Source organism: Gobius niger (genome assembly GCF_951799975.1).
Source record: "Gobius niger genome assembly, chromosome: 17".
In the NCBI taxonomy this organism is placed as follows: domain Eukaryota; kingdom Metazoa; phylum Chordata; class Actinopteri; order Gobiiformes; family Gobiidae; genus Gobius; species Gobius niger.
Genome location: NC_136868.1, coordinates 23,333,347 through 23,355,922, shown reverse-complemented (window position 1 = coordinate 23,355,922; position 22,576 = coordinate 23,333,347). Strand labels below are relative to the sequence as shown.

Below are 22,576 nucleotides of genomic sequence, written 5' to 3'. Positions count from 1 at the left end.
TTATTTGTGCAAACATGAACCAGTTGGTCTAATATCCTTGTGTAGCCTGTCTCAGGCTTTTAAATCAGTGCATTTATTTGGATGAACTTTTTGTTCGTTTGGTCGAGCTGTCTGTCGACCTTATCCCCTGTCGGCTCATATATAGATTGTTTTCACCAGCTATTCACATGCGCTCACTGAGCCCCCTCCCCTCAGCTTTCTCTGTAGTCACATGGAGGTTAGCGGTGACCGGTCGCTCCCTCGGTTCTGGCATTCGCTCAGTGGCGCGCCACGGCTACGCACAACAATCAAACCAACGTGCATGGATGTCGCTGGATGTTGTTTGTAGATTTCTTTTCTCCTTGAAATTGCAAAGAGAACGTTATTTTTGCGGTGTAAAAGGATACGGGTGTTGAAAGAGTTATTTTTAGTCTGCCACCACCACAGCGATGAGTGCGCGTGAAACGGCCGCGAGAGTGAGCGTCGCTGCGCTGTGGTAGAGAAAGCCCTCACACCGCTCAGCAAGCATGAAGTCACGGCGAGATAAACTCAAGATCCCTTCTCTGACTCTGGAGTAAGTTTACTTTTATTCTCCCATGCGCAGTCAAACTGTTGTTTACTCTGTCATAACTAAGATGTGATTATGAGCGCCTTCTCACTGGACTTGCGTTGTGCCTTGAGTGTCAACACACGGGTGTAAAGTGGCTGCTTTCGGGCTCAGCTGAGACCGCCGCCTATGCTCTAACTGTAGAGATCCATCAAAAAAGATCCACAGCTCTGCTACATCCTCAAGGTCCAAGCTTCGACTGTCAGAGCAAAGAGACATGCTCCTGCGCGTTCATCTGAAGTAACAGGTGGCCCCCTGTTTTCACAAACCTGTTATAAAGGGCGCCAGAAGGAGAGAATTTGCAGTTTAGTTGTCATGTTGAAACAGGAAATGTTGAATTCATTGAACGGACATGAAACAGGACTACTGGATATGAAACAGTCATTTGCCAGAAGCCAAGCTTAATATCACGAAGAATTAATATACACATATATAGCCTACATATCTGTGTTTTCAGACTTTTTGTGACTTTTAATAACATCATGTGAAGAGCGTTCAAGTCTTGCATGAATCATTGGCAGATATTTTCAATTTCCCCACAACCTGTCTCCACATCAGGGTACATAGCTGCAGTCTTCTCTCCACCCACTCTCCTCCTCGGGGTGTATTTATAAGAGGAGGGGGCTCTCATGTCTGTGGAAGCTACTGCTCATCCACAGGTGCATAGGAGCTCCTGCACATGCCTCTGCTCTGATCCTGCACTCCATCATCGGCACACACTCTGCTCAGCTTCATTTATGAGGAATTGCTACATCAAAATTACAGTCGACAAAGAGGAATGCGTTGTTGGTAATGATGGTCCTTCCTAATTTAAAGGACCAGACTTGTCTTCATCTGTGATCTGTGACATTCCTCATGTGCCGCACTCCTAACTTATTAACAGATTGGTAGATGAAGATATATATGTATTTTATTCATCTCCAAATCGGAAATTCAGGTGTCCAAGTAGCCTTACACTCACTACATAGAAAAATAAGAAATAAAAAGCTATAAACAAACAATTAAAAACACAACGTCAACAAGTCCGAGTAAACATCAGTCAATGAATAACAACTGCAGTTTAGTAATTGGCTTTATTTTATATTATATCAATTTCCTATTGTGTAGCAGCTTATTCCTTTGGATAAAATAACATCAACATTTTACCCTAGTTTACATCAGGGCACTTTCAACCATTCAAGGTATGTTTGGGTGAACACAAGATTAATGTACCCTATTTGAACATCACAGTCTGTGTTGAGACAATATGACATTTTACCTAACACTGAAGTCGGATAAATATTCAGCAGAAAAAACAAATGGCTGAGTCACCAAGATGTTTACTCAGTTGGCGCGGTCAGGGACTGGAGTTCCCATGAAGTGTCAATAAGTGTATTTTTTAAACATGGAGAATGATTCAGTGAAGTCCTGTTCATTGGTTTTATGTTTTTTGCTCAAGCTCTTGATGAAATAATGTGTCTGGAGGTGTAATGAGTGGCATGTGTTATGGCAGCCTGAGAGTGAGGTGCCTTTTGTGTACAGGAAGCAGTTGTTTTCCCATCATCCTCCCAGCATTTCTATGACAACACCTTCATTAGTCTATTAGTAGCCAGCAATGTGTTTAGCATCAAGGATCCTGCACCGCTCAGACAATAGTGGCACTGTGAAGCCCAGAGCAATGCGTACTTCTAAACAGGAAATCAATAGAAAGCATCTCCATTGCTGGGTCAGCAACCTTGCACTATTCATGAACCAGACTTAGCCTAGCCTGCATGTTTTCCTGCTAAGTGTTATATTATTCAAATGTGTGGTTATATTGTAAGTGGTTTTCATTTTCTGGCAATTATTTTTTCCTACACAATTCATCTAACAATTATCATTAGAAAGAAATTGGTTAGAGATTTGACTAAGCACTGTGTTGGGTTATGCTATAAAGAAATCACACTCTGTCTGAATCTGTCAGGCATTCTGTCAATCTTTGAGGTTTCAAGTAATGGTTTGACAGTGGTAGGAATCAAGCTGGTGCTGCTGCACAGTGTATGGCCTTGTCCTGAAGTATTATACTTGTGCCAACATGCCCTAACCCCTACATACCCTGTCTTTTCCTTTCAGTTTGTCACCCACCTGTCAGAGCCCCACCCTCTTGAGCCCATGCAGCCCCTGCAGTCCCTGCAGCCCTTTACAAACACTTCATCCCTGGAGGTAAGACAGCCAGCTAGCAGTTCACATGCACACGATCTTCCCTGAAGCGATTTAAAATGTTACACCACTGGTTTAAAAGTAGATATTTATTATTACAGCAGATAAAACGAAGCCTCCTGATCTGCAAACACCAGCAGTATAAATTGTTGAATCATTATGCCCATGAATGAAGTTATAACTCAAGGATGCTTTGTTTAAGGTGTGAGTGTTTTACCAGTGAAAACCCTACTATTTATTAGTTGTCTCTAAGTCTGTGTAGGTTGCTTGGCAACGACACTTGGTGCTGTGGAGGAAGGCAGCACTGCACACAGCAGCGGCTGCAGCATGTTTGTGGATATGTGACAGTCACATCACACACTGAAGGGTAATGAAGCTGCTTGTCTGCAAGTAGTTGGATGTAACATAAGATTTGATCTAGACCTTACCTTACCTTAACATCGTGAACTACAATTTTTTGCCATTTCCCACATTGGCTTCACGTTGTGCAGCAACATGATGGATGAGTAAAGCTACATATTCTGAAATCTATTGTATTAGATTAGATGGCTTTATGGCTCACAACTCAAAAGTATAATTTTTGTTGATCAAGTCCAAACAAAGCATTTGTTTAGATTAGACCTACACACAGTGTAGACGAGCCTGGGGAAAGGATTTCAGACCACACATGAAGTGTATGCGAAATAATTTTAAAATTACATAATTTTTGTTATGTTCAGCCCTGCGGAGTCAACAGTGATGTGTGGTCTTGAAAGTGTACAAACCATCTGCAGCCACGGACGTGGGCAGTGCTGGGGGAGTATGCATGCTCACTTTGAAGAGGAATGTGAGGAGCAGAATCATGGTGTCTGCTTTTGGCTTCTGGTGCCTGAATATGATTGCCATTTGCAGGTGCACTTATTTGATTGAGACAGTGTACAAATAAGTAACACTAAAATGCTTTATTGAACAGAACTATATGGCTCCCTCTAACTGCAGACGCTGTGGTATAACAGCCTCTGGTGCTTTTATGTTCAAATGTCACTCATTTGCGACATCATTTGCAAAATAATAATAATAATAAAATAAATCGAACTTAGCAGTTTTCGTGCATAACTATATGCTGTAAAACTATGAATCAGCCATATGGCTCTTGCCTCGCTCCGGCAGTGACGGGAGTGTAGTGTAGTGGTGTTGTGCTGTGCAGAGTACGTAGGTTCCCTGAACGCAACATTAGTTTCCAGCTTCCTCCACACGCAGCCAGCAGCCCGCGTATGTTTGGCTCGAGGGAAGCTTGATACCGTAAAGTGGACCGTGTAACCAAGCAGATCAACCGCTGTGGAAACATGGAGTTTGCATAGTAACTGGTTTTACAGACGACGGAAGAAGATGTAAACCCTGCTGTTGGTGCTCCAGCTCCGCTAGACTACAAAGACGTGACGAGATGATGGCGGGGTGCACCGAGGGAGCAGCGGCGGGTTTAACGTCGCTCCGAGCCCCAAAAAATCTCTGAATTGAATCGTGTCTACTTAAGGGCTTCTGCGAGGAGAAAAACATCAATATGTCGGATCCAAGTCATTGGTCAGCGGCACCGGGACAAAGCAAGTCCAGTTTTGTTCCTGGAGCGTTGCTAAAGCGCTCAAAAAGGTAGTCGCTAAGTTTGGCTAACAATATGGTACAACTCAAGCATTGTGGTGGTGATGGGATGGGAATTTTGCCGATTGGAGTCACGTTAATCCAGTATTTTCTTTGAACTGATATGTGAGTAGCTGCTTAGTGTTTGTAATATCTTGATATTAAGCATCAAAGTTGAAGCAACTGGTGCACTTTGTTGTGTTTACGAAATACAACACAAGCCACACGAACTGCACGCTATCATTTACTTTGTGCGCCGTTGTAGTGACGTCTTGTTTCTTTGACAAATAGAAACTGCATTAAAACTGCACCACGTTGTTGATTCCCAATGATGATAATGCTATAACTCGTTGTATTGATATTGATTGATGAAAGTCTCATACAGCAGCACATGAAACTGAAAAAGCAATGTAACCAGTAAGCCTTGGCTGGAGGTGGGGGGATAAGTTACTTTCTTATTTTACTGGCACACACCCAGTCCTGGATATCTGTGTGTCAAGCTGGTCCTCCTGCTGTTGTTGAACCAAATGTGCTGTCAGAAGGCTTCCCTCACTCACGGTGGCTTTTCCTCTTCGTCAGAGACTAATGTGTCATACATTTGCTTCAGATTAGTTTTATGGTTATATAATGGTTCCAAAGGCAGATCAGTCAGTGCTGAAATAATCTCATCTTTGTGTTGATGCAAAAGGCTTGCAGACGTCTGTATCAGCATCTCCAGTAACCCCAGTTAGCTGGTGCAGATGCTATGATCATAATTGTGTCAGCATAACAAAGCAAACCTTTGTTGTCGACTCTGATAAACATGTATCCCTGTTTCTTTGTGTTTCTTTTTATGCTAAATTGTGAGATTTATACCTTTTGAATACTTTTATTTATTATAGCACCAAGTATCCTGTAACACAGTGTGACAAAGTAGTCGGTCTGGGACAAAATATCGGATTGCAATGATTTTTTCGGCAAGTATCGATGCTTAATCAATCATCCATATTGTCCAAACATTTACATTATATCATCTTTTTATTGGCCATAGCATGAACACAATATAGCGTGGAAAAAGTAAGTGAACGCCCCAGAAATTTTGCTGAACTGCTGTAGTTTTGTAAAGAAGAATGGTCCAAGATTCATCCTGATCAGTTATTGCTGCAAAAGAGGAGTCAGCCGGCTCTTTAATACAAGGGATTCCATGCTGTTGTGAATGTCTCAGGGTTTTTTTTTTTTAACTTGTGAATAAACCTAAATCATAATTTTCCCTGCACCAGACTTCACAGTGAGCATAGTGTAAAGATGTTGGTGTGCTGTTCCATTTTTCCTCCTCAAATGACGTTGTTGTTTGTTCCTCCCAAACTATTGAACTTTGGGTCCAACAGTCCATTGAATATTTGTCCAGTAGTGCTGTGGAGCATCCAAGTGCTCTTTCGCAAACCAAAGCTGAATAGTTTGGGAGGAACATCATGTGAGGAGGAAAAATGGAACAGCACATCAACATCTTTACACTATGCTCACTGTGAAGTCTGGTGCAGGGAAAATTATGGTTTGGGGCTGTTTTGTTGCCTCAGGGCCTGGACAACGTGCTATCATCAATAGAAGATATTTTGCAGAAAAACCTGAGACATTCACAACAGCATGGAGTCCCTTGTATTAAATATCTGACTGATCCTTCTTTTGCAGCAATAACTGCTTTTCTATAGTTGCTGATTAGACGCTCACAACGATCAGGATGAATCTTGGACCATTTCTCTTTACAAAACCTGCTGCAGTTCAGGGAGATTTCCTGGCGTTCACTCTTTCCACGTTGTATTGTGAATGTTTACATGTTATGGCCAATAAAAATATGATACATTTGATTGTTTGGGTGGTATTAGTTTAAGCAGACACTGTTTATTCATTCTTATTGGTTTGAGATGAAGATCAGACCACATTTAGTGACCAATTTAGACAGAGATGTGAGAAATTCCAAAGCGTTCACATACTTTTTCCTCCCACTGTATTACTTCATATGCACTTTCTGGACTGCAGTACGTTGCAGATCGGCCCCTGAGTATCGTGATACGTATCGTGACAGAAGTGTATTGTCCCAGCCCTACAAAGTAGTGCAGCAGATTAACTTTAGTTGATGCAAGCTATTTTTACATTTTTTTCTGATGATTTCTGGAGCAATTCATTCAGCAACTACTTTAGAGATCAAGTTCTCCTTAACCACTTTCTTCTTTGATGGATTGTTGATTGATTGACTTACTGAACATGGAAAGGTCTTATGACTTTTAATCGGATCCACCTGCTGCAGCTCAGCAAAGACAACAAGACGACAATGGCATGGCTCAGCCCTAAACCTATACTGACAAGCATAATACAATTATAGGTGGATAAACCAAGGGACACAATTATTAGAGTCTGCTTAGAGGAGCAGCTTTTGCGAAATTGTTTATTTGTAGTTCATTGACACGATGTCCATCTTATAAAATGTGTGAAAGGGCTTTACTCTAATGTATTAAACTCATGCCAACAGTTCACCCATTGCAATATTGAACTGATTAACTTTTGCAGCGGGAGGAAAAAGTATGTGAACCCTTTGGAATTTCTTAAATGTCTGCCTATATTGGTCATAAAATTTAATCAGTCCACAGGATATTTTGCCACTAGTGCTGTGGAGCAACTAAGTGCTCTTCCACAAACTTCAAACGTGCAGCAATGTTTTTTTTTACTGCAATGGCTTCCTCCGTGGCATTCTTCAACCCCATTCGTGTTCAATATTTTACATGTTGTAGACGTGTCAACACAGAGATGTTGGCATGCATCAGGGATTTCTGTCAGTCTTTAGCTGACACTCTAGGGTTCTTTTTTACCTCATCGAGTATTCTACGCTGTGCCAAGAGGTTCACTTACTTTTACCTCCCTGTCTTATGAATGTTTTTATGTTCTGGCCAATAAATATATGATAACATGTAATTGTTTGGGTGGTATTAGTTCAAGTAGACACTGTTTATTATGTTATGTTCATGCATAGTTTACAACAGTAGCTGCCTTAACCACAACACACAAGTGCTGATGTAAGTGCCACTTGCAACACTTGTGTGTTCTTATAAGTGGCAGTTTCTCAATGTCTCCTTTCCTTTTTCTGATACAGCTGTCGAAGCAGCAACAGGAAGAGCCTCGGTGTCGGGACGCCCTCACCCACACTCTCCCGCCCACTGTCCCCTCTCTCACTCCACACTGGTAAGATATACTGTCTATTACTTTGCTGTTTGGAACAATTTTTCTAAAACTGCTATACACCGTACACGAGTGGGTCTATTGAGAACCTTCATACGACCATATCAGCAGCACACATATCGCCATGAACACAGGGTATTCTTGGAACTGGCTTAAAGATAACTCTGCTACAACAATTTCATCTCGTTGCTAGATAAATTGCAAGCACACAAAGGCAGATTATGAACTTTGACACAAAACATTTCAAACACAGCTGAGTTGTTGCTATGTAGGGTTTGAGTACTATAGGTTTTATTCTATCATTATTTAACACCCGCCTATGCTTTGTGTTCATGTAAGTTTATATTTTGGCTTTGTGAAGATGATGCGATTGTGAAGATAATGCTATTGTGATATCCACAATAATGTGACACAACAACCTTATAGTATTATATCGTAAAAAATGGCTCCAACGTGAATACACCTGCTATTGCTTTTATTTTTCAGCTCAAATTCAGACACAGACTATGAAGCTTTGTCCAGCTGTTATAGGGTCAATAATCTCTTCTCAGAGTTATATAACAGCCCTGCATGCATGATGTCAGCCTGCAGGCAGCCCACATTTGTTTGTCAAAGCAGGAGGGTTTTAGTTCATATTTGCCTGAGATTGTAATCACTTGTCTGTCTGGGCAAGTTTTCATAGTCGGCATGCATTATTGACTTTAAACAAGTATTTATAATGGTTTGTGTCATTGTTATTTTATTACAGGCCTTTTTTGTAGCTCTAAAATAAACCAAATAGAATATAGAATTACTCTTTTCATCAGATTTTGCGAAAGAAGACTTTAAGTGGTTGCCTAAATTAGGGAAATCGTGACTAAAGCGGAACCTTTCCACATTTTTATATGTGTAAATCTCTGTCAGATGGAGAACTTTTTTGCAATATAAATCACCTAATATTGAAATAACTTGTGCAGCCTTGAAAATATATTTCTTTTTAAAGACTGACAAATAAATCCCTTCTGATTTTTGGCATGTGAAAACCTCGTGAATTTTCTTGGATGATCCATAGATGATCCTTTTAGAGCTGTTCCTATCAGCAGGGTGTCATGTGCGTCTTCCAAACTCAATCGCTCTGAGGATTATCTAATCACAGGGTGCCATCAGCCTGTAACTGCTCACTTTATTTTCATAGACACAACTCTATTATTGGCCACAATATTTAACCCCATGTGACCATAGTTATTTCAATTTTAAGTAATTGTTGATTTTTTTTGGTCCTCTTTCAGCTGCAAGTAGCCCACTGGACAGCCCTCGAAATGTGTCAACCAACGCTTGCCTCAACTTTCCATTTGCACGAAGGTGTGTAATTGCAGATCATCATAATGTTACACAAACCGTTTGACACCTTAACCTTTGTGCTGTTGTTTGCTTTGGCCTCATTTGGTTTATAACGCCTCTTCTTTGGCTTCCAAAATTGGGAAAAAGAAATAATATGAGTGTCAACGTTAAATTAACCAATTTGTGATTGTTTGTTTTGAGACTGAATGAAAATGTTGTTAGCATATTCATGCCACAGAAAAAAACAACAGAACAAATCGGCGAGTACGGTCTAGTATGTAGGTAAGACCTTTCATATATGTGTGATTGCTTGAGTTTGGGAGTGTGGGAGTTTGGGACATCACAATACTCTATGGGCCTATGATATTTAAGCGATGGGTCGAGTTCAATTATATCCTATCGTAATATGCAGGTTTATGTTGGAAGTTTCTAGGACTGGTCAAAATTCCTTAACTTTTTTTCTTATTTCTTATTAAAGTCAACTGTTATCAATAAGGAACATGAGATTATGCCCCTTATCTGGGCGTAACATCATCAACCAGATGCTAAGAGTAAACCCGCATTAGCCTCGGAGGACAACGATTGGACAGTGATAAAGCGGTAGTATCTGTTGTGGCCTGTGAGAGACGTCTGAAATGTAAAAGCGTGTGTAGCCGCGTGAGGCTGACTCAGCCTGTGCCAGCTCCTCTCAGCTCCTCTCAGCAGCAGCAGCAGCAGCAGCAGCAGCGGTGCACTTAAATGGAGGGGAGCCCCGGAAGCCCACTCACACATCACTCAGTCACGTTTCCATGGCAACACACTCTTCTCACTCCAGGCCTGTGTAACCAACAGGAAAGCAAGCACCATGGAGAGACACCCAAGAATGGTCTTTAAAAAGTCATGAGCCCCTCCTCACAACTAGTTGAGATAACCAAATTTTAACATATCTTCTGTTGTGAGGGAGAGAACAATGAGAAATAGTTCTTGATAAGTACAGTACTTAATAGCAAAAATGTTGAGTGTGATGTCTCATAAATACCGAATCTAAAGATCAAATATAAAGCAGCTGTATGTTGTTGGTAACAGGTTTTCTTTTTCCTGCTTGCTCAGGCCATTTGCTGTGTTTTAAATAATGTAGCATGTCAGTATGAAAGTGTCGTGCTCCTGTAACAGGTGTTGTGTGGCCTCTGTTGAAGGTTATGAATTCCAGACATGAAATGCGCCTTGTTCGGGTTCTGTGCTTGTCGGCTGCATACCTCTCTCCGCTCTTTGCCCTGTCTATTCTCATATCCAGCTCTTAAAATAAAAACACACAACAAAACTACTAACCTTGCAATGTTTAAAAAGTACACACCAGCTCTAAATCCAATGGAACATTAGACCATCACTTAACGCAGTGCTGAAAGCCAGCTGACATAGGCCGTCTCTTTGAAATACATTTAATGCTCTGTGTTAAAGAGCCAGTGGTACATTCACTTACCTGGTGAGTCTGCGTACCTGCTTGACATGTAGATGTTCATATGTTTTGTCGTGGTGAAATGGCTGTGTAGTAGTGTGATAAACTAGAGATATATTAAACTCTTATCTACTTTTTTGAGCCCATCTTCATTTGTGTAAGCACAAGTGACAGGGAGGGCAACATTGTCAGCACTGATCTCTCTGCTGAATGCCAGGGGCCACTGAATGTCTTCCTCCAGATTCCCCAATTACAAAAATGTTTCTCTGCTTTTTTCCCCTCTTTTTCTTGCTGTCATGGCAGTCATCTGGCTCGTGCTGACAGGTAGCTACTTTCATAATTCTGGTGTGGTTGCAATTGTATTTCTGTGATAATGTGTGAAGCTTTATTCATTGTTAGTAAAGCACATTTTGGTTTGGTTGATGCAATGCGAAATTAATTTCATGCTCTTTTGTTCCTGTGTAGTGGGTTATGTAAGGAGTGTTACTCTTATGAAATGCTAACTAATGCCTCTACCGTTGAGGCTTATATAATATTCATGTCTCTTGTGCTCAGGGCTGAGGGCCGGAGATGGTCCCTGGCCTCCCTCCCCTCGTCTGGCTACGGCACCAATCCACCCAGCTCCACCGTCTCAGTAAGTCACTCTATGCAGTGCACGCTGTCTGCAATTTCCCCTGGCTGCTTGACAACACTTTGACTCTTCTGACACCTCTGTTTTCTTTGCAATAAAACAAAGTCAATGCCAAGAAAAGTATGGCAAACAAATTGTTTTCCTCCATCATCAGCGTGAGAGACTCATTGTCCACAAGGTGCTAATATACTGTCTGTGTGAACATATGCACATGCAATGGTATTCAATTCTTTTAGAATTATATATATGTATTTTTTTTTTTATTCCAGTTTTTACCTGATAATAGGTCTGTATGTTGAGTAAACCACTACTCATATGAAAAGCAAGTGGGACGGCACAGACTGTGCTGATTGTCTGTCTGATGTAGTTTATTGGGGCTTGAGGAACAAAGGCTCACAGGTCAGTACGAACAATAGGGGAGTTTAGTGGCCCTCGCTGTTGTCGTGATGCCCAGGCTTTATAAAAAGGCTGCACAGACGCTGTCCTGCTGCCCCTCTTTGTTCAGGACACATGGACCACAAACTTCCAATATGCACATCATCCTGTTTGACCTAGAAAAAGTTTTCTATGTCTCAACTCAGCAAGTCAGATTTTTGGTTATTTAGCATATCTTAATACTTTACCTAATAATAGAAATACATAATATAATATAATACAAAACTAAAATGTGGCTGCCGTCATTACATAAATATTTAGCACAGAAATGCAGTTATCGCCTTGAACATCAGGATTTTGTGGCTTGTCAAAACATGTTCCTACTGCACTGATCCAGCCTGACAAACCAGTGTCACTGACCGATATATAAAGCCACAAAAAAGATTAGTTTCAACTTTACTTTACTACTGTACTGTTTCCTTATTTTATTCAACCTTTGTGCAGGATTATGAGCATCTATTTACAGGTAGGGATTGAACTACCGCACTGGTCAGCCTTTGCTTCCTTGCTAATTTCTCTTCACCACTATTCATTTGTTGGATTTATCAATGCAGAAGCTGGTTCTGGATCCAGAATAGGGAAATTTCCTGCATCAGTACCGGTTCAGGATATCTATTAGGGGTGTGGTCAATCAATTAATGTAAAAAAGATGAGTTACCAGGATACTGTTGAAGCTGGATTTTGGTGTTGGAACTTTATATTATGCATGTTTTTTTGTTGTTTTGTGATGAAATAATTATTCTGAGCTTATTTGGAAAAGTTCAATTGGCTTTAAGAGAGTCTCCACTGTCCGCACTAGTACCGGTTTGTATCACCAGATACTCTAAACTCAAGTATTTGCTTTGGCACCAATAAAGCTGGATCTTTCAATTCCTTGTTAGTTTCAATGTCTTTTTTATGATACCCATGACTTGAGAATTGGAGAAATACTTGCTTGCTACTAATGTCCTGCCCATTTATTGATGGCACGTTTTAGAGCTAAGTAAAATTGAGATTATCTGTGTGGTGTTCACTTCCATTGGATCTTTGTGTCTGCAGTCATCCTCATCATCCCAGGAGCGGCTCCACCAGCTTCCTTACCAGCCAACACAAGATGAGCTACACTTCCTTTTCAAACACTTCCGCAGTACAGACAGTATGCCTGATGAAGATGGCCGACCAGCAACTGTCATTCGGCCACGCTCCCGGAGCCTCAGGTGACAATTTATTTGCTTTTGTTCATTTGCACCAGTATACATTTAGGGTAAGCTTGTGAAGTTTTTTGTGTTAAAACCAAACTTTTATGTGAGCATGACCAATGCAAAGAGACATTTGGTGTCTCATAAACATGTCTGGCTGATCACATGCTGTCTAGCAGGCAGGTGGAGATGACTGCATAGCTGTTCGCTTAAGCGCTGTTTGTGCGATGCACCATGGTGCGCTGTGCGTGGGTGTGCTAGCTAACAGAGCCCCAGGGATGGAGCTGCTGAACTGTAGTTAAGGTTGGGGGTGGTTCTGGAACGAGGTGAAGAGGGTTCTGATGATGAGAGACACGGAAAACTGCTGCAGTCGCGTTGGACACCAGCCTTTCATCTTTCAATCTTTCATAATACATTTTTTTTCTTTTGCAATGCCATCACATTGGTCTAAAGTACAAAATGATTGCAGTAGATAACTAAGGCTTTAAGCCTTTTTGTTACTCCAAATCTTCAAACCTGAGATTAGACAATGGATTGGTTTAAAAAGAAAAATCATCCCAAAAAAAACAACACGATTTAGTAGGTCTCCATCCTCACTGCCACATTTATTCAGTCGCAAGAGCTTATGAGATTATTTATGGATCATTTTTAATGAAGGTTCTTAATTCTCCTGCAGCCCCGGAAGGTCAAGTGTCTCCTATGACAACGAGATCGTGATGATGAACCATGTTTACAGGGAGCGCTTTCCAAAGGTACCCACTACCGGCCTTGTCTCATTGTGTTATGTGTGCCAAGTATTGTTAATTGAAATCATGTTTTTGTTGTGTTTGGCTGCTCTGCTTGTAGGCCACAGCCCAGATGGAGGAGCGCTTGTTGGAGATCGTCACCCACTGCTCTCCAGACAGCTCCCTGCCTTTGGCCGACGGGGTGCTGGGCTTCATCCAGCACCAGTTGGTCGAGCTGGCCCGAGACTGCCTGGACAAGTCACAGAAAGGCCTGGTCACTTCGCGCTATTTTGCCGAACTGCAGGAGAAACTGGACAAGCTGCTTCACGAGGTTGTGTAATCGATGTGTCTGCTAGCATTTACAGCACACTTATGAAGTTCAAGTCATACTCCTCTTTTTATCCAGGTGTTATGTTGAAGTCTGACACTAAAAGAGTCATGCTTAAATAGAGGCTGCACCTTTGCATGTAATGTGCAGGGAGTATAATTCACCACAGTATGCATAGAGTTTTTCAAATCAATTTTACGTTATTTTTGAGAATGATCCGTGTAGAAATGTTCACCATAAGAAATAAAATACACTGTAATAAAATATAATACAGTAAAAGTAGTTTGAAAACTTTGTGATGCCACTGTAAACAAGAAGTCCATGTTATTTCACTTTGAACATCAGCTATTGAGTGCAGAACTCGACCTCCTGACGGGCACAATCAATATGATGTGCCTGAGTTGTGAAAGGGCATTGGACACTGTGGTGAAATGAGCAATCAGACGTTTTGCTGCCTCGCTGAGCATCTGAGAGTCAAGGGCTCACACACATTGGATCTGGTTGTGGAAGTTGCTAGAGAGGTACTTTTGTCACGTTGTGATAAAATGCTAGTTACTATAGCAACTCTTCCCTGTTTCTCTGCATACTGTCAGACAGAAGGCATGGTCGCCTTGCTTTACCTCCAGCTGAACTGATAAGTCTGTTCCCATGCAGTGAAACAAGAGCTGGCATCCATTCTGGGAACCATGTAAACGCTGCAGTTCATTAACCCAAAAAATCTTTTTATGGAACAAGGTCATACTACCACCCCACAGCTTTTTTATGTATTTTGGTCATTTGAAATCACTTGTCTTAAACTAAATTAAAATCACCACGCTTTGATCCACTGTTAAAGTTCAGACTCTCAATGTCTAACAGCTGCTCTTTACTGTAATGATGATTAGATTTGATCATTTTGTCTTCTCTGATGTTCTTAACAACTGCATTCCCTGTCAGCTGAGCCCTCATTGTTCTGTTCTTGATTGCTATTAGTATATAGCACATTGCCTAAAGAACGTCCTCACACAGCTCTTATTAACAGCATGTTTGACACTATATAGCATATTTGTGTATTACATAAGCTACAGAGAAGAGCATAAATTCATAGTTTCCTTCCTGTGTTGTCACTGACTAGGCTTATGAGCGCTCTGAGAGTGAGGAGGTCACCGTCATCATTCAGTTAGTAAGAAAGCTCCTCATCGTAATCTCAAGGCCTGCTCGCCTCCTCGAGTGTCTGGTAAGCTGAGAAGGCACAAATCACTGACAAATGAACCCTTGGAAGTGGATCTGATAAACCAAGCTCAATGTTGTTCACAGGAGTTTGACCCAGAGGAGTTTTATCATCTTCTTGAAGCAGCAGAAGGTCACGCCAAAGTCGGACAAGGTATCAAGACGGACATCCCTCGATATATCATCAGCCAGCTTGGTCTGACTAGAGACCCTCTCGAAGGTCGGCACCTGTTTGTTAATTGTATACCGTCAATAACAGCTTGTATTTATTTTATATTTTTTAATTATATACACATTCTCAACTACTTCTGCAGAAATCCAACTTGAACAGTTTGATGCCAGTCCCACAGCACCTGCAGAACCCGAACCTTCTGCAGAGGTAAACTTAAATACTGTGGCTCATACTATGACTATCTTCAAGTATTTACTGCAGTAATTATAATAGTATTGATGCTCACATCTTAAATTTAATGTTGTAGAATAAGGCGCCACAAACATTAACCCCAACAAGACGGAAACCTTTTGAAAGTGATTTTGAAACAATAAAACTAATAAGCAATGGAGCCTATGGGTAAGTCAGAAAGATATTTAAGCAATTTGTTGAAATTGTTTTTACGGTTGTGTAATTGTCTTTCCAGGGCTGTGTACCTGGTCCGTCACAAGGAGACACGGCAGCGCTTTGCAATGAAAAAGATTAACCGTCAAAATCTGGCTTTGAGGAATCAGATTCAACAAGCCTTTGTGGAACGAGACATTCTCACATTTGCTGAAAACCCCTTTGTCGTGTCAATGTTCTGCTCATTTGAGACTCGTCGTCACCTCTGCATGGTCATGGAGTATGTTGAAGGTAATGTTTGACACTAATAATGTACTAGAATGAGCTGGCCTTGTTTGTCTGTGCTTTGAATTGTATAACGGTGTATAAACCGTGCTTCCAATTGTTTTTCCTTTAGGGGGAGACTGTGCCACTTTGCTGAAAAACATGGGCCCCCTCCCTGTGGAGATGTCAAGAATGTATTTTGCTGAAACAGTTCTGGCTCTGGAATACCTTCATAATTATGGCATTGTACATCGCGACCTCAAACCTGACAAGTGAGTGTGCTGGGTCTGTAAAGATCGTGGTCACTGTCGACTGCATACTTCACATACCCTCGTTTGATGACGTTGTCTTATTTTCCCCACCAGTTTGTTAATTACGTCCATGGGCCACATCAAGCTGACAGACTTTGGCCTGTCTAAAATTGGTCTAATGAATATGACCACAAACCTGTACGAGGGTCATATAGAGAAAGACACCAGAGAGTTCATTGACAAACAGGTTGAGTTGACACTTTCACATTTAATCTCGAGCCTTCAGTCAGTAAAACTTTAATATATTCTTGATCTTGTGTGCAGGTCTGTGGAACTCCAGAATATATTGCCCCAGAGGTGATCCTTAGACAGGGATACGGGAAGCCAGTGGACTGGTGGGCCATGGGAATAATCCTGTATGAGTTTCTGGTTGGCTGTGTACCATTTTTTGGAGACACGCCTGAGGAACTTTTCGGACAAGTTGTCAGTGGTATAAAGATTATCTTGTTTGTAAAGATCTTCGATTCTAATAAATCAAGTATAAAATGACTAATAATGTGATTCATAGATGAAATTGTTTGGCCTGAAGGCGATGATGCATTGCCTGGTGATGCGCAAGACCTGATCACTCGCTTGTTAAGGCAGAGTCCACTAGAACGACTTGGAACTGGTATGTGCATTGTGCAAGAACAATGTTCAAAGGAAATGGAAGGTTTTCTAGTGAGAAAATGAATTATTATTACAAACTGTAACTGTAGGTGGAGCCACAGAAGTGAAACGGCACCCATTCTTTCTTGGTGTGGACTGGAATGGACTTCTGAGACAAAAGGCAGAGTTTATTCCTCAGCTGGAGGCAGAGGATGACACCAGTTACTTTGACAGTAAGCCACTTATAACTATACTATATATAAGCACAATGTATACATTACTTCACTCAGTTACTTGATATGTGTGAATTACCCGTATTCAGCTCGTTCAGAGCGTTACCATCATTTAGCGTCTGATGAAGATGAAGAAACAAATGATGAAGAGTCCTCTTTAGAAATACGCCAGTTTGCCTCATGGTCAAACCGCTTCAGTAAAGTAAGGACTTAATCCTAACATTATATTTCTGTGAAGTAATTAAAGCTTACACTAAATGTATTATTAGGTTTACAGCAGCACAGAATATCTGGCAACGCCCTCGAATCTAAGTTTCTCATCGGATCGAAGTCATAGTGAAGAAAAAGATGACCGTTCTGATGTAGGACTCAGTCCCTCTCCAGGTCCAGTAGAGGGCACTGTTGAAAGAAAGCAATCTGGACGCATGGCCAGGTATCCTCAGCATGTTAAACATGCACTAATTTTGCCCCAATATCATATTCAACCATTTCTTGTTGACAGCCTCCGTCCCAGGGCATCTTCCAGCTCATCTCAGTCTGAGAGGAGCACTAGTCCACTGGTGATGAGTAGCACCCACAGCCTGGAGACTATGCCTCGCTTTGCACTCTCCACTGATGATGAAGGTAAATTATCCTGTATACCTACAATAATTCATTGTTAGAACAAGGTTGACTGTTCTTGTTGTTGTCTTGTGTTAAATAGTTTGACCTTTTTCATGTGTCTTATGTTTAGCCGAAGTGGTTGTGTCAAACCTACGAAGGATCCGTATCCGCAGCAACAGCACTGGAGGCAAACACTCATCTCCCAAGGACCCCTCTGGCCCCAGACGTTTTGGTAACCAGCTGGAAACACCAGACAGACAGAAACTGCCCTGTGGGGGAAAAGTCCCCAAATCAGCCTCTGTGTCGGCGCTGTCCCTCATTATTACAAGTGGTAGGTCTAAATACCTAATGTGTGTATGTTTTTGTGATGTGCACACACTGCCTGCAGTTTGATTGGTGTTTGCTATTTACAGATGACTCTCCTGTTGGTCTCCAGCCAAGTCCTATTTCCCCGCGCTCTTTGTCTTCTAACCCTTCGTCTCGGGAGTCTTCGCCCAGTAGAGATCTGTCTTTTAGCCCTGGCAGCCTAAGGCCACCCATCATCATACACACCTCAGGGAAAAAATATGGGTTCACAGTACAGGCCATACGTGTGTACATGGGCGACAGTGATGTCTACACAGTGCATCACATGGTGTCGGTAAGAAAACCATTTGACCTGATAATGTAATTTATATGTTCAATTATTGGATCGTCTTACTGACCATCACTCTCCTACAGAGTGTGGAGGAGGGAAGTCCAGCACACCAGGCCGGTCTTCATACTGGGGATCTCATAACACATGTGAATGGCGACTCAGTCCAAGGATTAGTCCATCCAGAAATGATAGAACTTCTGCTAAAGGTATACACATGACCTGCCTGAGGGATTTTAATTCTCTTATGGCTCACAGACATCAGTCATGTTTAGTTTAACCTTCATTTTTTGTTGCTCCTAACAATGTGCAGAGTGGAAACAAGGTGGCTCTTCAAACAATTGCTCTGGAGAACTCATCAATCAAAGTTGGACCAGCTCGAAAAACAAAACACAAAGGAAAGATGGCCCGTAGAAGCAAGAAGAGCAAAAGGAGAGACAACTATGACAGGTCAGAAATATTGTTCCTTTAAAGCAAGGTATTTGTTGTTACCGTCATCATTCGGTGTCGTTAGTTGTGTATTACTAGTTAGAATAGCGGTTCTGATGGACATGAGAGTGCAATCAAACTGTGCCCAGGCCCGGTTTGGTTCCGGACTGGGCCAGAGCACGGCACAGTTCCTCATGTATGCGCACACGCACGGATACAAGCAGCTGTCATAGCAGCTGCATTTGTCATGGTAAAAAAAGTGAGAAAAGACTGTTTTTACAACTTGTGTCAGTGCCACTGTGCTGCGTTTACCTCCTGATGAACAAAAAAAGCAGCAGCAGCGGTCGATTCCTTTGACATCGCTGCTCCGTGTGTAATACTTTATCCCAAACCCAACCACATCTGACAAATAAGGCTCAAGGCAAACTTGATTCAGTCCTTTCAATCGCAAAAGTGGCTCGCAACTTTTCCTGAGCTTGCATTAAACTTGCCAGCGCCAATCAAGTCCTCGTGCTGATATAATCGGCCACAGCTCGGTTTGTTTGTGTACCGGTAAGTGGAGGCCGTTCGGAGCATCCAGACCTTTCTTCAAAAGAGTGTGAGTGTGCTTACTTAAAGCCACACTGTGTAGAATTTTACCCAATAAATAAAATTGTCTCCTACCGTGAGTGGGTACCTCTTCAGCTCGTCTTCATGGAGATGTTGAATTTGAGATTTAAACAGGTTAGGTTCTCATCCAAATCCCACTGCAAAAAAATTCTGTCGAGCTTAACATTAGGAGCATGTTTTGGACTGATGAAAACAGTATATTCCGAAATGTTACGCAGTGTGCCTTTAAGTTGCATTATACTCCTCTGTCATAGTTAGATTAACTTCAAATACCTCAAATTATCAAGTTTTGTTTTCAATCTTGATGGTATAATTTCTTTGGATTGTAAACGTCGTGTTTGTGTCTCCTGTTTACAGGCGAAGAAGCATATTGAAGAAACTGTCCAAACAGAGCACAGTGATGCACAGCAGTCGTAGTTTCTCCTCCGGTCTCCATCACTCAGTTTCCTCAAGTGAGAGTCTTCCAGGCTCCCCAACGCACAGCCTCTCTCCTGGTCCCTCCACCCCCTGCCGGAGTCCTGCCCCTGACCATCAGACTTTTGGTATGATTTGATACATCAAGTGGCCAATTAATATTATAAATAGATTAGTTGAATTCTTTTTGTTTGTTGTGTTTTTACCAGACAACCACTCTCCTCAGAGCACTTCTCCTTGCTCAAGTTCTCCCAGTTCTCCAGCTACACACATACGTCCGAGCTCTCTCCATGGACTTGGCTCCAAGCTCAGCACTCAGAGATATACTAAAGTCGGTCGGCGCAAGTCCACGAGCAACATTCCGCCTTCACCACTGGCCTGCAACTCCACGTCTTCCACACAGCCTCTTTCTCCACAGCGATCACCTTCCCCTTTGCCTGGCTTTGCCAAGTCTTTTCACGCGTACCATGGTAAAACTCTGTCCCCTCCCACCATTGTCAGACATGTCCGACCTCGTAGTGCAGAACCACCTCGATCCCCGCTGCTCAAGAGAGTACAGTCTGCTGAAAAATTGTCTGGTGTCTACCATGCGGATAAAAAGTCCTATAATCCCCGCAGGCATACATTGGAAGTTCCTTTTTATGGTGAGGGGGATCTTCTTGGGGACCCGGAGGCAGAAGGGGCCAGCTGCGGTGGCTACATCGGGACTGACCACTGTCGACTTGGGGGCTACATTGCTGGTCAGAGAATAAGGGACACCGGTTTGGATAGATCTGAGCAACTTGTTGTGATGCGCAAACTTAACCTGTCTGAGCGACGAGACTCTTTTAAAAAACAGGAGGCAGTGCAAGAGGTGAGCTTTGATGAGCCTGAGGAGAAAACCCCAACAACTATACCGACCCCCGCAACCTCAATGCAATCCGAGCTCCAGCACAAGTACCATAGGCCAGCGCTGTTCCTCAGCCGCACACAGAGCAGTGGAGAGGTAGACCTGCAGGTCCCTGTGGTGCGCAGGTTCACGCTGGTGCCTCAGATCGCTGTGCAAGGCTCCACGGAAAGTGAAGGACAGGATGAGTGGGAGCCATGTTCGGATGGAGAGGACTCGAATGAGAAAACTGAGCTGGAGCTGGAGTTGTCTGTGCAGCAACTGAACATCAGCAGCAGCAGCAGCAGCAGCAGCAGCAAGACTACAGAAAGCACCTCTATAAGCCCTCAAGTTAAACATGCAGCAGAGAAGATTGAGCAGCACAGGGAGGAAGACGTGTCCAAAAAGGCACATCTGAAAAAGTAAATGCACATAGAAAGCCCTCTTGAAAATGAGCTTTCTTCCCCAATATCTTTCACCAAATGTAACATGTTCATTCTGTTGCAAACATGAGAGTTGTAAGCTGATTTACATGTGTGTAGTGTAAGAGTGCCTGCTCAAGTGAGACATTTGTATACTTGAATTTTTTCTATTGTTAAGATCTGCTTGAAAGCCTTGTTTATTATTTATTCAGTTGTGCTGACTCTGATGAGTTAGCAACAGGGTATGTGGGATGTTCTCATTAGTTAAAGAGCCAAGATTCAACATTTTGTATTCATAAAAATGTGGTTTACGTCTTTTGACTGGATTTTTAAAGATAAATGTCTATTTTTTACATGAATTGTTGAGGTACACAGTATTTTGTTTGCCCTGGACTGAATTTGAAGTTGGACCAAAAGGTACCACATGTAGATTTGATACTGAATTGATTTTTTCTGCGCAGCTTCCACTGTTTTGTACAACCACAGGCTTGAGTATTAGAAAAGGGGTACGCACAAGGTCATAATCAAAACAAAAGCATTGTTGCAAATATATTTTAATTTTTTTTAATATGGCAAATGTGTAACTTTGTTTTTGATTCTAGTGCAAGTCCAGATTTTTGACTTGCTTCCTCCACTGTTGTATGTTACAATCTAGCATTGTTATAGGCCATTAAGTAAACTGTTTTACGTCTTATGTACATGGTTTCTTGTGTCCCAATAATAATAATAGTGTGCCAATAAAACATGTCTCCTAAGCTCTGTCTTAGGGGACAGTCAGGGCAAGCGTGTGGAAAGTTGGTATAGATGTCAACATACCAGGAGGCTTCATCTGTAAGATTTTATGAAAATGAAGGTGCCACAATTGTGATTTAATTTTACGACAGTAGCATAAGTTTTAAATTTAATTTCATAAATACAGAAAACTTGTCGTCAATCCCCAGAACTCGGTCAATATCCATTTTTGTGGACGATAGAGACTAGTTTTCACTGAAGGGCATGTCAAAAACATTGTCTTATCACCCGCTTTTACCTGCGGTGTATTGATGTTTACAACAGAGAAAAGTGCACTAATGTATATACATGACTTTTGTATTGTCAAAGAGAGACACCAGATCCAGGGCTCTTTTACAATCTATCTTTGTTTTGTTCAGATATTGTTGTGTATTTGGAACATGAATCTGAATTAACTTCCAAAAATATTAAAGGGTTACAATATGCACATCGGTCAATCAAAGGTTCCACTTCAAAGGGTGGGGATACTTTTTTACAATTTAACAGTATTTTCTAATAGGTCTTCAATGGATGTACTACTATTCACCATTACACATATGGAGGTTTACCAAATGGCTTGTTGTGTTTGCTCCGACTAAACCCTTCAAACTACAATATATCGTACTGTCTCAAGGATCTTGAAGTCTTGTCTGTAAAGAGCACGAAGAAATATGTGTCACATAGATTATTAGTTTGCTAATTTTTGCAGTTTCCTAAATTTGTTTACATTTAATAAACACGATACTGTACCAACATTTTATATTCTGTGGTTGTGTATGTAGTATGTTCTTTGGTACCACAAAAGAAAACGTTGGAGATGTCATAATTAGTGGTGGTTGTGGTGGTCATAATTTAGCAGCAAGCTGATAAATATTTTTTTCCCAACCTTCCCAAATGTGAAGAAGTAGCCAACGCCAACTGTTATTATTATTATTTAATTTTGTAGTCTGTTATTGGGGAGGGATAGCTCTGTTGGTGAACAGAATTATTTGCCAATATTGTGTGTATGTGCAGTTGATTTATGATTC

General features: G+C 41.6%; 1 protein-coding gene across 7 annotated transcripts; it reads left to right on the top strand.

The window, feature by feature from the left end:
• The first annotated feature begins 227 nt into the window (after positions 1–227).
• On the top strand, positions 228–22,092 carry mast3b (microtubule associated serine/threonine kinase 3b). Of its 7 annotated transcripts, XM_079574521.1 has the most exons (28): positions 230–553; positions 2,678–2,767; positions 7,503–7,591; positions 8,857–8,929; positions 10,647–10,667; positions 10,899–10,977; positions 12,448–12,605; positions 13,264–13,339; positions 13,434–13,643; positions 14,755–14,856; positions 14,937–15,069; positions 15,164–15,228; positions 15,329–15,420; positions 15,488–15,696; positions 15,803–15,941; positions 16,035–16,167; positions 16,245–16,410; positions 16,489–16,590; positions 16,679–16,801; positions 16,891–17,003; positions 17,071–17,234; positions 17,304–17,425; positions 17,535–17,735; positions 17,818–18,044; positions 18,125–18,247; positions 18,352–18,488; positions 19,434–19,618; positions 19,700–22,092. In XM_079574521.1, the coding sequence occupies exons 1-28, from the start codon at positions 507–509 to the stop codon at positions 20,779–20,781; spliced, it is 4,461 nt and encodes a 1,486-aa protein (XP_079430647.1). In that variant the 5' UTR covers positions 230–506; the 3' UTR covers positions 20,782–22,092. The 7 variants fall into 7 exon arrangements, with proteins under 7 accessions (XP_079430645.1, XP_079430644.1, XP_079430647.1 ...); XM_079574518.1 differs by having other exon boundaries at positions 229–553; positions 17,071–17,425; XM_079574523.1 differs by lacking the exons at positions 230–553; positions 2,678–2,767 and adding an exon at positions 3,976–4,390.
• The last annotated feature ends 484 nt before the right edge of the window (positions 22,093–22,576 follow it).

What these genes read in the sequence shown, in the direction of transcription:
- mast3b (XM_079574518.1), top strand. Translation starts at nt 507, where the DNA reads ATGAAGTCACGGCGAGATAAACTCAAGATCCCTTCTCTGACTCTGGA. An exon ending in ACAGGGAGCGCTTTCCAAAG is followed by an intron (nt 13,340 to 13,433) that starts GTACCCACTACC and finishes CTCTGCTTGTAG; the next exon opens with GCCACAGCCCAGATGGAGGA. An exon ending in CAGTGCATCACATGGTGTCG is followed by an intron (nt 18,045 to 18,124) that starts GTAAGAAAACCA and finishes ACTCTCCTACAG; the next exon opens with AGTGTGGAGGAGGGAAGTCC.